This window comes from Schistocerca nitens, chromosome 6, assembly GCF_023898315.1.
Source record: "Schistocerca nitens isolate TAMUIC-IGC-003100 chromosome 6, iqSchNite1.1, whole genome shotgun sequence".
Classification (NCBI taxonomy): Eukaryota; Metazoa; Arthropoda; class Insecta; order Orthoptera; family Acrididae; genus Schistocerca; species Schistocerca nitens.
In genome coordinates this window covers 337,060,476-337,074,546 of record NC_064619.1, presented here as the reverse complement: position 1 = coordinate 337,074,546, position 14,071 = coordinate 337,060,476, and the positions used below count along the sequence as shown (strand labels likewise).

Genomic DNA, 14,071 nt, shown 5'->3' with positions numbered 1-14,071 from the left:
TTACCACGTATTTAACATTTGCTTAACTGTTAACGATCGCAGGTTGCACTATTCCAACTTATACAAGTGAGGTTAGAATTCACTGTCAGTATCACTATTCCTAATAAAACATATAAAAACTGCTACTTTCAATGTATTGAGTCTAAATGACACAAATAAATGTGAATACTGAGTCAAAGGTCAACACTATGCCATTACCATGCCTAACTCAACTTTGAAATTTTTTGCACATATCGAGCTTTGAATAAATGCTCCTCAATTAGTCTTTCTCCTCTCTCATTCCTACTACCAAGCTCATATTCTCTGGTAATTGTTTCTTCCATTCCTTCCTCTATTGTTAAATGGAATATGGTTGATTGATACAAACTTCGGTGCAAGTACAGGAGTAGCTCTTTAGAATGTTATGTGTCTCAGGTATTGCATTAAAGGCACTGAGAACTGAAAGGCAGATTGAGGGTGAGGGTGGGGGGCCATGAGTTGAGTTTGCAGAAAACAAATCATTTGGGGAACACAGTTCTGGTCCCCTCTGTGTATAAGAGGTGAGGCACAGTATGTTGCTAATGAACACAGCCATGTCCCCATTACTTCTCCCAGTAGTGATACTCTTGTCTTTTCAGTATTAACAATTGTTTTAACATAGAAGCACTGTATGGTTTTTACAGATGGATATTAAAAGGTCTCCCAGTGATATTAAAGCTCATTTTCTCCACATGCATCTTGAGCCTACTCACAAGTTTCACAGCAAAATGGGAATCAACTTACTGTGAAGTTTGATGTCTTTCTCTTTACCAATAACCATACATAATAATTACCTTATGTTTTTCAGCTCATTTTCCAAATCCAGGATTTGTTCACACTTTTCTTTGTTTACGTGTTGCTCATACTGCAGTTTTTCTGTCAGTTCTAGTTTAGTATTGCTCTGAAACACACAATACGAACAGTTATTTACAAATAAGTATTAAAAAAAAGCCTTACTTATTACACAGGTTATCATTCACATATAGTAACAATACAAACCATTGTCACAAACCCATTTTCAAGTTCTTCCAGCCGTTCTTTCAATTTCTGATTCTGCGCAACGGCTCTTGCAGCAGCAACTTTATCACTTTCGATAGCTGCCAACAATCGTTCTTTATTAGGCTGATCTTCTTTCATACTCTCTATCATTGACTCTAAGTCTTCGATCCTTGTCAATCTGTCTTTCAGGTCAGCTGACAGTTCCTCAATTTGTTGTTGCTATAAAATAAAAAACATGATCACTACCTCTATGCACAATTTGATCCTTATAGTACAGAAGAAATTATATTTCTGTGCATAAATATACAACATGTTTTGTCATTTATTACTCTTATAACACATTCTAAGTGTCTGAGATGCAATATAATGGTGTTAATTGCAACAACATTTCACATTCATGTGAACAACACTTGTCACGATTATCACAGGGAGAAAAGATAAAATGAAATCCTAGCAAACGGAAAAAGATGTTTTGCCCTAGCCTCATCCTATTGTACATCTTTAACTCTATTCTTTGAGAGATTTAATTGGATTGTATTAAAAAAAAAAAAAACAATGCTAGCACATATAATCTATATGCTTTCTTTTTCATAACTGATGAATAACTGTAATTATTGATAAGCTCAATAACGTTACTCACAATGTCAGTTCTGCTGTTGCAGTTGGTAGTTGAATCATTAATATTATCTTTCTCAGTCCTCTGGTTTGATACAGATTATGATAATTTCTCTCATGCGCCAACCTCTTTGTTTCAGAGTGGCATTTACCCCCAACATCACAAAGTATTTGTTGGATATATTCCAATCTCTGTCCTACACTATGGTTTTACACTATATGGCTCCATCTAGTACCACGAGACTTATTCCTTGATCTCACAACATATGTCCTGTCATACTGTCCATTCTTCTAATCAGTGTTTTCCACAAATTTCTTTCCTCACCAATTCTGTAAAGAACCTCCCTATCCCTTACCTTACCAGTCCACATAACTTCGGACACTCCTGTTGCGAGTGCACATGCTGTGTTGGGATATTAGAGTGGCACTTTCCTGCTGCAGAGCACATGGCTGGTGGTTACTATGGGGCATTGGTGAGCAGCTAGCATTTATGCAGCCTTGGAAAAACCCAAGCGGACACTTGGCAGGAGCGCATATGGCCATGTTTGCGCATTTTGAGAAATTTATATGCCAGAGATAAATTGATAAAAACAGGACTAAAATATCTAGACACACCACAAAAATATATAATAGTTTAAAAGTTATTGATGTCTTAAAAATTGTAAATTTATGAAAGTTCAAAGGCTAATATCTCAGTAATGCTTTGGCCGATTAATAAGAACAAAGTGTTTATGGATGCGGCTAGGAGAGCTGCATTGAGCAATTTTTGAATAAAATGTCGGAATATGGGATTCGACTGAGAGAAACTGTGTTTTTGATAATAAATAAATTTAAAGAGACGAACTAGTGGCAGCATTCTAAAGTTTAAAGAGGTAGATGAGTAATTAAGTATATATTTTGATTTGTTTGTTCATGTTTAGTATCGAACATCTGGGAAAAGCAAAATCACACCACAAGAACATTATTTGTGAAAAAACAGTGGCTGATACAAGATATTGGACATTTAATTGTTATTGCCTGGAAAATTTCAAATTTTTCATTATATCATGTGTGTTTTTGTGTTTCGCTTTAGAATATTCATAATTTGTTTGTCAAACATTGTTTTGAGTTGAGCAGTCATATCAATGGTGGATAGGGTGGCCATCTTAGAGGACAGTCGGTTTTGAGCGACACTAAGAGCTGGACATGCCACGCGTCTGGGGATAGTAGTGTGTTGGTAGCCAAGTTCGGGGACAAGTATGTATGTAACGACGTTCGAAAACGACCAAGTTGATCGCAATTAGGACTGCAGACAACAGTGTATTCTGCGAACTGTAAACAAACTGCCAAGTGTCGTGATCACGACATGTGAATTTTATAGTGAACTGTTGTAGCATCAGTTATTAATGGCCACCCTTACATAAAAGCCCCTCAGACTGCATTTTAAGTGTTTAGTGAATACACTGAAGGCCGGCCGGTGTGGCCGTGCGGTTCTAAGCGCGTCAGTTTGGAACCGCGTGACCGCTACGGTCGCAGGTTCGAATCCTGCCTCGGGCATGGATGTGTGTGATGTCCTTAGGTTAGTTAGGTTTAAGTAGTTCTAAGTTCTAGGGGACTGATGACCTCAGTAGTTAAGTCTCATAGTGCTCAGAGCCATTTGAACCATTTGAATACATTGAAGACTTCCATGGAAAAATAGAAATAAACTACTTACTCAAATTATAAATCAAAGTGAGTGGTTCAATATTTTTAAGTTTCACTGCAATACCTGCCTACATTGTTTTTTTATATTTTATTTCAGCTTGAAAATTGAGTTTACAACAGGTGTGAGCTGGCACCCTATGATGAAAAACGTAGCCAAACTCTGAAACCAGCTACATCTCTGGGCCACTCAATTAAGATGAGTGTTGACTACAACAAATATATATATTTTCATGCCATAGCATGTGCGGGGCTCGAGCTAACCATTCAATCTACAGTGAGTAGTGCCCAGTACTGTCTTACTGTTCTGGCTTTCCCACAGTCCATGTTTCACTTACCTACAATGTTGTGCTCAATACTGAAATTCTCAAAAAATTTGTCCTCAAATGTAAATGTAAATGTCATGCAGCTAGGGCCTCCCAACGGGTAGACCGTTCGCCGGGTGCAGGTCTTTTGAGTGGAATCCACTTCGGCGACCTGTGTGTCGAAGTCCTCAAATTAAGGTCTGGGCTTGTAGTAGTAGCCTTCTTTGTCTGTGCTAGTCTGCTTTATATGATGTCCTTGCTTTATTTGTCAAGTGTTATTTTGCTTCCAAGGTAGCAGAGTTCCTTCACTTCATCTACTTCGTGGTCCCCAATTTAGAGGGTAAGTTACTCACTAATCTCACTTCTGCACTCCTAATTACTTTCCTCTTTCTTCAGTTTACTCTCATTCCATATTCTATGGCAGTGGAATCTTCAAATGATTGAGTATTTCCCATAATTCTTCCATGCTTTCACTTGTCAGAAGAGCAACACCATCAGAAAATCTTGTCACTTATATTTCATCCTCCTGAACCTAAATTTTGTTTCTGTCACTGCCTCCTCTGATGTATAGTCTGTACATTATAGGGGAGAAAACTGTGTTCCAGTCTTACACCCTTCGTAATGAGAGTACTTTGTTATTGGCCTTTCATTCTTATTGTTCCTTCTTCGATCTGATAAGTACTGTATATTTATATATATTTTGCACTAAAGCTTGTACCAATTTTCTGAGAATTTTGAACATCTTGCACCATTGTACATAACTGAATGACTTTCCTAGGTGAACAACTACAAAGATGCCTAGATTTTTCTTGAGTCTTGCATCCACTATCAAGCACAATGCCCCTCTGGTGGCTTTATGTTTCTTAAAGCTAAACAGATCACTACCTAACAGGTCCTAAATTTTCTTTATCATTGTTCGACATATTATTCTTGTCAGCAGCTTGACTGAATCAACTAAGACTGACTGTGCAACAATTCTCAATCTGCACTGTCCTTGTTATCTTCGGAACTGTGTAAATGATACTTTTCTGGAAGTCCGAAGGTATACGTCCACTCTCAAATTCTATAAACTAAGTTGAATTGTAATTTGATTGCTATTTTCACAATGATTTTAGAAATTGTGAAGGAATGTTATCCATGCCTTCCACCTTATTTGACTATACGTCTTCCAAAGCTCAGTAAAATTCTGACTGTAATACTGGATCCCCTATTGCTTCCAAAGCGACATCTACCGTATTTCTACTTCTGTCACATCAGTAGACAGTTCCTCTCCCTAATAGAGACTTCACTGTACAGTAATGGGATGAACTGTAGCAGGGCTTAGAAGAAAGGACAGAACACCAGGAAATGGGATTTGACCACTGTCAGTCACTGACCCACCTGTTCAGCAACACTTAAAAGCAGCAAGACACTTCCTTGACACAGTTCAGTGTGTCAAGACACTGGAATCAGCCTTCAGTTTGTCTATCTTCTGTATGAGGACAAATAATGCAACACAGATCTGGAGAATTTAAATTTGTTCATTTATCCTACCATAAAATGGCTATCATTATAAAACTCCATAAAAAAATCTTAAATCTGTAGGCTGGGATGAAATTCTGACAAAAATAGTAAGAACAGGATGTCACAATATTGCACACCATCTATGCCACATAAGAATTCAATCATTTGATGAGAGCTGCTGTCCCAATACGATGTAATCTGCAGAAGTTTGATCTATCCACAAGACAGGAAATTCCTGCCCAGTATATTATCAATTTTTTTCTAAAATAGTTGAGCAAACAGTATGTAGTCAATTAAAAAAGTAATAAAATAAGTGTAACTTTATTCTTAATAACCAATATCGATTTAAGATGGGGCAAAGTACTGTGCACACTAACAACAAACTGACCACTAAAATAAGCAAATGCCTTGATAACATTGCTGAATGTATCCAGCACCTTTTATCTCACTAAAGCACTTGATCTCTCAAAGGCTTTTGATTGTGTAAATCATGGAATACTTCTAGATAGGCTCAAGTACTGTGGTATGAATGGGACAGTGCTCAAATGGTTTAAATCATATCTAACTGGAAGAGTGCAGAAAGTTGAAATAAGCAGTTCACGTAATATGCAAAAAAACTGGTGATTTCTTAAACTGGGAAACAATCCAGAATGGGGTGCCGCAAGGTTCGGTCTTGGGTCCTCTGCTGTTCTTAATATATATTAATGACTTGCCATTCTATATTCACAAAGATGCAAAGCTGGTACATTTTGCTGATGATACAAGTATAGCTATCACACCCAACAGACAAGAATTAACCAGTGACATTGTAAACGATGTTTTTCAGAAAATCATTAAGTGGCTCTTTGCAAATGGGCTCTCATTAAACTTTGACAAAACACAGTATATACAGTTCCAGACAGTAAATGGAATGACATCATTAATAAATATATACTTTGATCAGAAATCGGTATCTAAGGTAGAATATTCAAAATTTCTAGGTGTATGCATTAATGAGGGGTTGAACTGGAAAAAAACACACTGAAGATCTGCTGAAACGTTTGAGTTCAGCTACTTATGCTATTAGGGTCATTGCAAATTTTGGCGATATACATCTCAGTAAATTAGCTTACCACACCCATTTTCATTCTCTGCTTTCGTATGGCATCATATTCTGGGGTAACTCATCATTGAGTAAAAGAGTGCTCATAGCACAAAAGCATGTAATCAGAATAATTGCTGGAGCTCATCCAAGATCATCCTGCAGACACTTATTTAAAGAGCTAGAGATCATCACTGTAGCCTCACAATATATGAATTCACTTATGAAATTTGTTATTAACAATCCAAACAAATTCAAAAGTAATAGCAGTGTAAGTGGCTACAACACTAGGAGAAAGGATGATCTTCACTACTCTAGGTTAAATCTAACTTTGGCTCAGAAGGGGGTAAATTACGCTGCCACAGAAGTCTTTGGTCACTTACCTAATAGCATCAAAAGTCTGACAGATAGCCAAATAGCATTTAAAAGGAAATTAAAAGAATTTCTTAATGACAACTCCTTCTACTCATTAGATGAATTTTTGGATATAGTAAGTGCGTAATTTCCCTAACCCCCACATATATATTAAGTGTCGTGTAATATTTTGTGCAATGTAGTATCTTGTATAGACACCTTTTATTAACCTGATGCGTTCCACATCATTACGAAGTGTTGTATTCATGATCTATGGAACAAGTACTAATCTAATCTAATCTATATAGTAAACCATAAACGGCTGCTTCATAAAATGGCTGCTTATGGCTTCCATGTAAAATCTGGTTATCATCCTAACTCAAAAATAGAAAACAGAGGATAGTTTCTCCCAGCATATTTGTCAATCGAATACTCCATGGGTGTAGTGCCGGTAAACAGTGTTCAACAGGCAGGGCAGTTAAACAACAAAAAGGTGAGATAGCCCATTCTAGTTGGATGGAAACAAAAAACATGGTTCAAATGGCTCTGAGCACTATGGGACTTAACTGCTGAGGTCATAAGTCCCCTAGAACTTAGAACTACTTAAACCCAACTAACCTAAGGACATCACACACATCCATGCCCGAGGCAGGATTCGAACCTGCGACCGTAGCGGTCTCACAGTTCCAGACTGTAGTGCTTAGAACCGCTCGGCCACCCCGGCCGGCGGATGGAAACACAAGCAGGCATACCCTAGGGGTCCATACTAAGCTTGGTACTGTTCCTGCATTATGTAAACAACACGTCATTTAAGATAACTTCAGAAACAATTCTGTATGAAGACAACTCAGCAGCAGTAGTTTGCTATAAAAACAATGAAGAGCTAATACAGAATACTGCAAAAAAAATTCAATAACTTGAAGAAAACTGGATAAATAATAATACTATGAAACTGAATCTTACAAAACACAAATTGTACATTTCAGGACCAAACATACTGTTGGATATATAACACATTTAAATTATGATGCAGAGAACTTGTCACTGCAGACTCTGTTAAACTTCTTGGATTTACTGCAAGGTGCCCCATTCAAAAGAGACCCCACAAATGTGTAGCAGTTCCTCCAAAATTGCACTGTGTAAATTGTGACATTTGATGAGGCAACACTGCACTCAGCAACATCAATTGACACAACAGTGCTGTGGCTTGAGTTCAGTGTTCAGTGTTTAGCGACAATGTGTCATTACTCTGTCGAAGAACAGATGTTTCTTGTAAAACAATATTGGATTACTGTTTCCATTAAGACATGTCAGTGAATGTTTGTTGAACAAATTGGTGACCAGCATATACTACCTAAATGGTGCATTCAAAAGTTAGTGAACAAGATGGAGAGCACTGGAACTGTGTTGGATCTTCAAGGCAGGGAACAGCCGCCATTAATGGAAGAAAAAGTGACTGATGTGAAACAACAACTGTTGGCCTCTCCTGCTAAGTCAGTCTGACATTTATTTCAGGAATGTGGAACGTCATGAAGGATGTCACAGAGCTGCGAAAAAGGTAGCATATATTCATACAGGCTTACTGTTGTTCAGGAACTGAATGTTAATGGCAAAGACAAATGCATTACATTTTGCCATTGGCTTCAAGCAATTTATTGCTCACAGACCAGGAATATTGCAGTACACATGATTTAGTGGTGAGGCATGGTTCCACCTCTCTAGCTACGTAAAATCTCAGAATACATATCTGTGATATAATGAAAGTCCCCATGCACTGGCGAGCAACCCCCGCATTCACAAAAAATTGGTGTGTTTTGAGCAATACCATGGCATCGCATCTACGGGCCAATTTTTTTTTCAGTCTATAGTGTCAAGTGCAGTTTACAGTGAAATGTTGAAATGTTTTGGGAATTTGTGAACCAGTTGGACAATGAAGAACTTATTCTCAGCCGGTACCAACAAGATGGCACCACATGCCACATGTCCCGAGTGACCGTGGCTGAGGTTGAATCATTTTAGCACCAGAGAGTGATTTTAAAATGACTGTGGCCCCCAACGTCACCTGATTTAACACCACTTGACTTTTTCCTCTGGGGTGGCCTAAAAGGCAAGGTCTATAGAACAAACCACACAACTTGGAAGATTTGCGAGAGAACATCATCTGAGAAATCCAGACAGTGACTCCAGAGGTTCTGGCAGCAACATTCGAGAATCTGCAGCATCATCTTCAACTGTGTTTACAAGTCGAGGGTGGTCACTTGCAGCATCTTTTGTTATTCAGCTGTATTTCCCCATGAACAAGGTATGACATGTTAATTTCATTTTCTGATTTTTATGCAAAGTGTTTAAGTGTAATTTAAGCAAATGTTTGTCTGTGGGGCCTCTTTTGAGTGGGACACGCTGTATCAACAAAACTATTCATGGACTGATCACATGAATTGCTTAGTGAGGTGATTAAACAGTTTTGTTTATGCAATGACAATTTTAAACAAAGTAACTGACTTAGCTGTTGTGGAAAGTGTTTATCATGTACATTTTATATCAGTTGTTACATATGGCACAATTTTCAGAGGTGCTAAAAAAGCAAAGCACCTCAGAGTGTTCAAGCTACAGAAAAAAATCATCAGAAGTATGATAGGAGCAAACAATAGGCGATCATGCAAACCTATGTTCATAAGACTTAAGGATAATTCCTTCTATGTTTATGTACGAAATAATCCTCTGAGCTAAAAAAGAAAATCTACATCTTTATGAAGGAAATTCTTTTATAAATGCTTATGAAACAATGCATAAATTGGACTGCATTTACCTTGTCCGAGATTTAGCTTATCTGAAAATAACCTGTCTTACATTGCTTTGAAGCTTAGCAGTAAAATATGGTTCAAGTTCAAGAACTGTAAGCTAAGAACCACTGCAGCAAACATTGAAAAATAACTTGAAAAGGAATTGTTATTAAAGCCAGAAGATTGTATAAACAAGGAAGACAAGTAGCTGAAATTAATTTTTTTAGTTTTCTACATTATGATGTGTGTGTGTGTGTGTGTGTGTGTGTGTGTGTGTGTGCGCCCTCTTCATGCAGGTATGTGCTCTTTTCCTATATTTATAAACTATAGAAACAATCACCACCAAATATTTAAAATGTTATAACACGATAGAAAAATTTAAGGAAGTGGAAGAAATGTTAACACTAATCAGCTTTTTATGTTGTAACGTTCTTGTGTATGTGTGCATATACTTTATCTAAAAACAAAGATGATGTGACTTACCAAACGAAAGCGCTGGCACGTCGATAGACACACAAACAAACACAAACATACACACAAAATTCAAGCTTTCGCAACAAACTGTTGCCTCATCAGGAAAGAGGGAAGGAGAGGGAAAGACGAAAGGATGTGGGTTTTAAGGGAGAGGGTAAGGAGTCATTCCAATCCCGGGAGCGAAAAGACTTACCTTAGGGGGATACACTCGCACACACACATGGTCTTTAAATATGTCTGCTTGTGAGATGTCTGCTTGTGTGTGTATATGTGTGGATGGATATGTGTGTGTGTGCGAGTGTATACCCGTCCTTTTTTCCCCCTAAGGTAAGTCTTTCCGCTCCCGGGATTGGAATGACTCCTTACCCTCTCCCTTAAAACCCACATCCTTTCGTCTTTCCCTCTCCTTCCCTCTTTCCTGATGAGGCAACAGTTTGTTGCGAAAGCTTGAATTTTGTGTGTATGTTTGTGTTTGTTTGTGTGTCTATCGACGTGCCAGCGCTTTCGTTTGGTAAGTCACATCATCTTTGTTTTTAGATATTTTTTCCCCACGTGGAATGTTTCCCTCTATTATATTGATATCAGTACTGTGCATATACTTTCTTTTACCACATGTATGTGTTTTTATACACTGAACTGCCAAAGAAACTGGTATATGCACATGTATTCAAATACAGAGATATGTAGCTGGCCAAGTGTCTGGTGCAGCTGTTAGATTGGTTACTGCTACTACAGTGGCAGGTTACCAAGATTTAACTGAGTTTGAACATGGTGTTATAGTCGGCGCATGAGCGATGGGTCACATCATCTTTGAGGTAGTGATGAAGTGGAGATTTTCCTGTACGACCATTTCACAAGTGTACGATGAAAATCAGGAATCCAGTAAAACATAAAATCTCTGAGATTGCTATGGCCGAAAAATGATCTTTCAAGAGCGGGACCAACGACAATTGAAGAGAATCGTTCAACGTGACAGAAGTGCAACCCTTCTGTAAATTGCTGTAGATTTCAATGCCGGGCCATCAACAAGTGTCAGACTGCAAACCAATCAACGAAACATCATCAATATGGGCTTTCATAACTGAAGCAGGGTGTATACGTGGACAAGGAAAAAAAGTTCCTGGATTTTTCCCGGATTTCAAGGTTGAAAATACACTTTCTCCCGGATGAAAATACACTTTTTCCGTGTTAAACGACAGATACTTTTCCTCGGCACAGTAAAACTTATCAATCCTTAGAATGTTTATGGTTTTCTAAACAGACGTAGAATTTACTGGCACTTTAGAAAACGAAACCCAGGGGAAAAAAACACGTTTTGGAAAGATCTTTGATGTGCAGCAACATGTACGCTGCATTTCTTCGTTTTACGGAGGTATAAATTCGAATTCCACCAAACACTGCATGTTACTTTCCGAAGCAATGAAATCGAGATTGCGACGTGCTTTTGTAAGCCAGTCATAGCTCATGTCACGTGATCTCGACAGCTGATGACAGTACAAGACACGTAGTGTAGTCAACCAATAGCAAGATCACTCTTAAGTAGCGCAAACACACAAAAAGAAAAGTTAATGGTTTAAATTAGTACACATAGTTTTGATAGAAGAAAAACAAAGCTCTCACAAATAATATTGGTCTCTAAGATTAATAAGCTGCAAGAGAAGCTAAGCTTCCACATATAATGCTGATCATTTTGTGCGTGTTACACTTTAAGATACATGACACAAATATGCCAGTAAAATTTTTAATAACGACGTAAATGTCTGATCTTCTGGGCTCTAAATTATTCTAGATGGTAGTCCTCAAGGAGTTGATTTTTACATGAGAGTCAAACGCTCTGTGGTTTAAGAAATTCATCGTACATTCTCGCACATAGTTCATCTTGCGTAAAAGGAAATTTACTTTGAAAGTAACACTTTTCAAACCATCATTCGCAATATTTTCCCGTGACCTGTTAGAAACTGGTTCATTTCAGCAGTTGCCAGAGAGCACCAGATAACAGGCGTCACCGCGCCAGCGCAGCTACGATGACGCAGGACGCCCGTATGTTCGTACGTGCGATCTTGCATTATGTCATAAAAGAAACAAGACATCAAAGGATACTTCAGGAGCATAGTAATTTTGTGAACCATAGTAAAATACGTAATTTGGCTTAAAGTGCACAATCGTATGTCCAGATTTGGATGTAAATTTTCTAGAGTACCAGTACTGTATTATCTCATGTTTGGTTCTTTATTATGGCATAATGTCATACGAGCTAGAAGATGGAAAACGTGCACTTGAAATGCAGCGAATAGTTGAAACTAGCCAACAGCGTTAGATTAAACACTTCGTTTAAAATAAACTGACTTCCTGAGCGCAAAATATTAATAAAAGCCCAATCTCTTTAGCAAACCGACAAAAAAAACTTCATTGTTCTGCAAGGTGATTAATGCTTGATTGTCAGAAAGGTGGAAATAAAACCTGGAACTAACAACATATTTTAGCCTTCCGTATTCATGCGAACGTATTTTAATTAATTTGGTAGCTCCCGGCCACAAAAATCTGTTTTGTTTTCATTTAATGTGAGAGAAATAAACGAAGAGGAAACAGCAAAATCACTAAATGTAAACACAGGTCATGTGGAGACTACCCACCTCCCCACTACAACTCAGACTGCTCTGTGCATCAGCCCTGGATCTACGATATTTCCGAACCGGAGCAATTTAGATAGCGGCGCTCAGCCACACATCTGTAGCCAGAAGTGGGAGACGGTACTACCCATAGGCGACTCAACTGCGCATGCGCAAGAGCCCACCCGCAACTGCTCAAATGAATCAAATGTAAACAGCTGTCATGCCACACTCATCGGAGGAAATTTGTTGTTAGGAAGCACTGCATATTCTTCCTAAAGCCTTTGACACACTTTGGTTGGCATACGCTTGTATGAGCACTGTGTTTTGTTGTATATGGCGCAATTCCTTTGCCACTTAAGTTTTATTTTCGTTTTTCTTCCTCTTGTTAATGTTTTGTTGCTGCAATATTATCCTGCAGACGTGGAATGCAGTAATATCCTTTGTTGGAGTATTGGATCTTACCAGTCAAACTACCAAAAATTTAACTGGTAACTAAAACAAGGAAAAGTTCCCGGAATTCCAAAAAATTCCCGGGTTTTTCCCAGTTTTCTCCCGGACGAAAAAATTCCCGGGTTTTTCCCGGATCTCCCGGGTCGTATACACCCTGTGAAGACACATTCGTGTACCCTTGATGACTGCACAACACAAAGCTTTACACCTCACCAGGGCCCGTCAACACTGACATAGGACTGTTGATTACTGCAAACATATTGCCTCATTGGACAAGTATTGTTTCAAATTGTATCGAGTGAATGGATGCTTATTGGTATGGAGATAACCTCATGAATCCACAGACCCTGCATGTCAACAGGGGACTATTCAAGCTGGTGGAGGCTCTGTAATGGTGCGGGGCGTGCGCAATTGGAGTGATATGGGAGCCAATACGTCTAGAGATGATTCTGACAGGTAACAGATATGTAAGCATCCGATCTGATCACCTGCATCCATTCATGTCCATTGTGCATTCCGACAGACTTTGGCAGTTCCAGCAGGACAATGAGACACCCCAAGTGTCCAGAATTGTTACAGAGTGGCTCCAGGAACACTCTTCTGAGTTTAAACACTTCTGCTGGCCACCAAACTCCCCAGACATGAGCATTATGGAGCGTATCTGGGATGCCTTGCAACATGTTTGGAAGAGATCTCCACCCCCTTGTACTCTTACAGATTTATGGACAGCCCAGCAGGATTCATGGTGTTAATTGCCTTCAGCAGTACTTCAGATATTATTTGAGTTCATGCCATGTCGTGTTGAGGCACTTCTGCAAGCTTGCGGGGGCCCCTACATGATAATAGGCGGTTTCTTCGGCCCTTCAGTATATATACCTATGTAGGCATACAACTGTATTCATTGATGAGTCACCAAAGTTTCACTCAAATGATGGTATAGGACATGTTATATGACAATATATTATATTCTATTCTACAGTTAACGCTCAGCTCGGAAAAATGCCAATTTGTTTTGCAAAAAGTTTGTTATTGAGCTATATTGCTGGCTTGAAAGGTGTACGCACTGATCCGCAAATTGCTGATGCCATCAAAAATTTTCCGACACACACAAAAAATAAGGGAACTGCAGTCATATATAGGCCTAGGTAATTCTTATAAAGAATTCATTCTGAAATTCATTCAAATTGTGTGACTCAT

At 38.5% G+C, this 14,071-nt stretch overlaps 1 protein-coding gene across 1 annotated transcript in view; it reads right to left on the bottom strand.

Annotated features, from left to right (window-relative positions):
• LOC126262204 (golgin subfamily A member 2-like) overlaps positions 1-14,071 on the bottom strand; it is a 129,414-nt gene that overhangs the window by 17,171 nt on the left and 98,172 nt on the right. Inside the window, exons 8-9 of the mRNA XM_049958624.1 lie at positions 1,018-1,236; positions 813-919 (exon numbers count right to left, since the gene is read on the bottom strand). Coding sequence (XP_049814581.1) covers positions 813-919; positions 1,018-1,236 — 326 coding nt within the window. The remainder of the gene's footprint in view (positions 1-812; positions 920-1,017; positions 1,237-14,071) is intronic.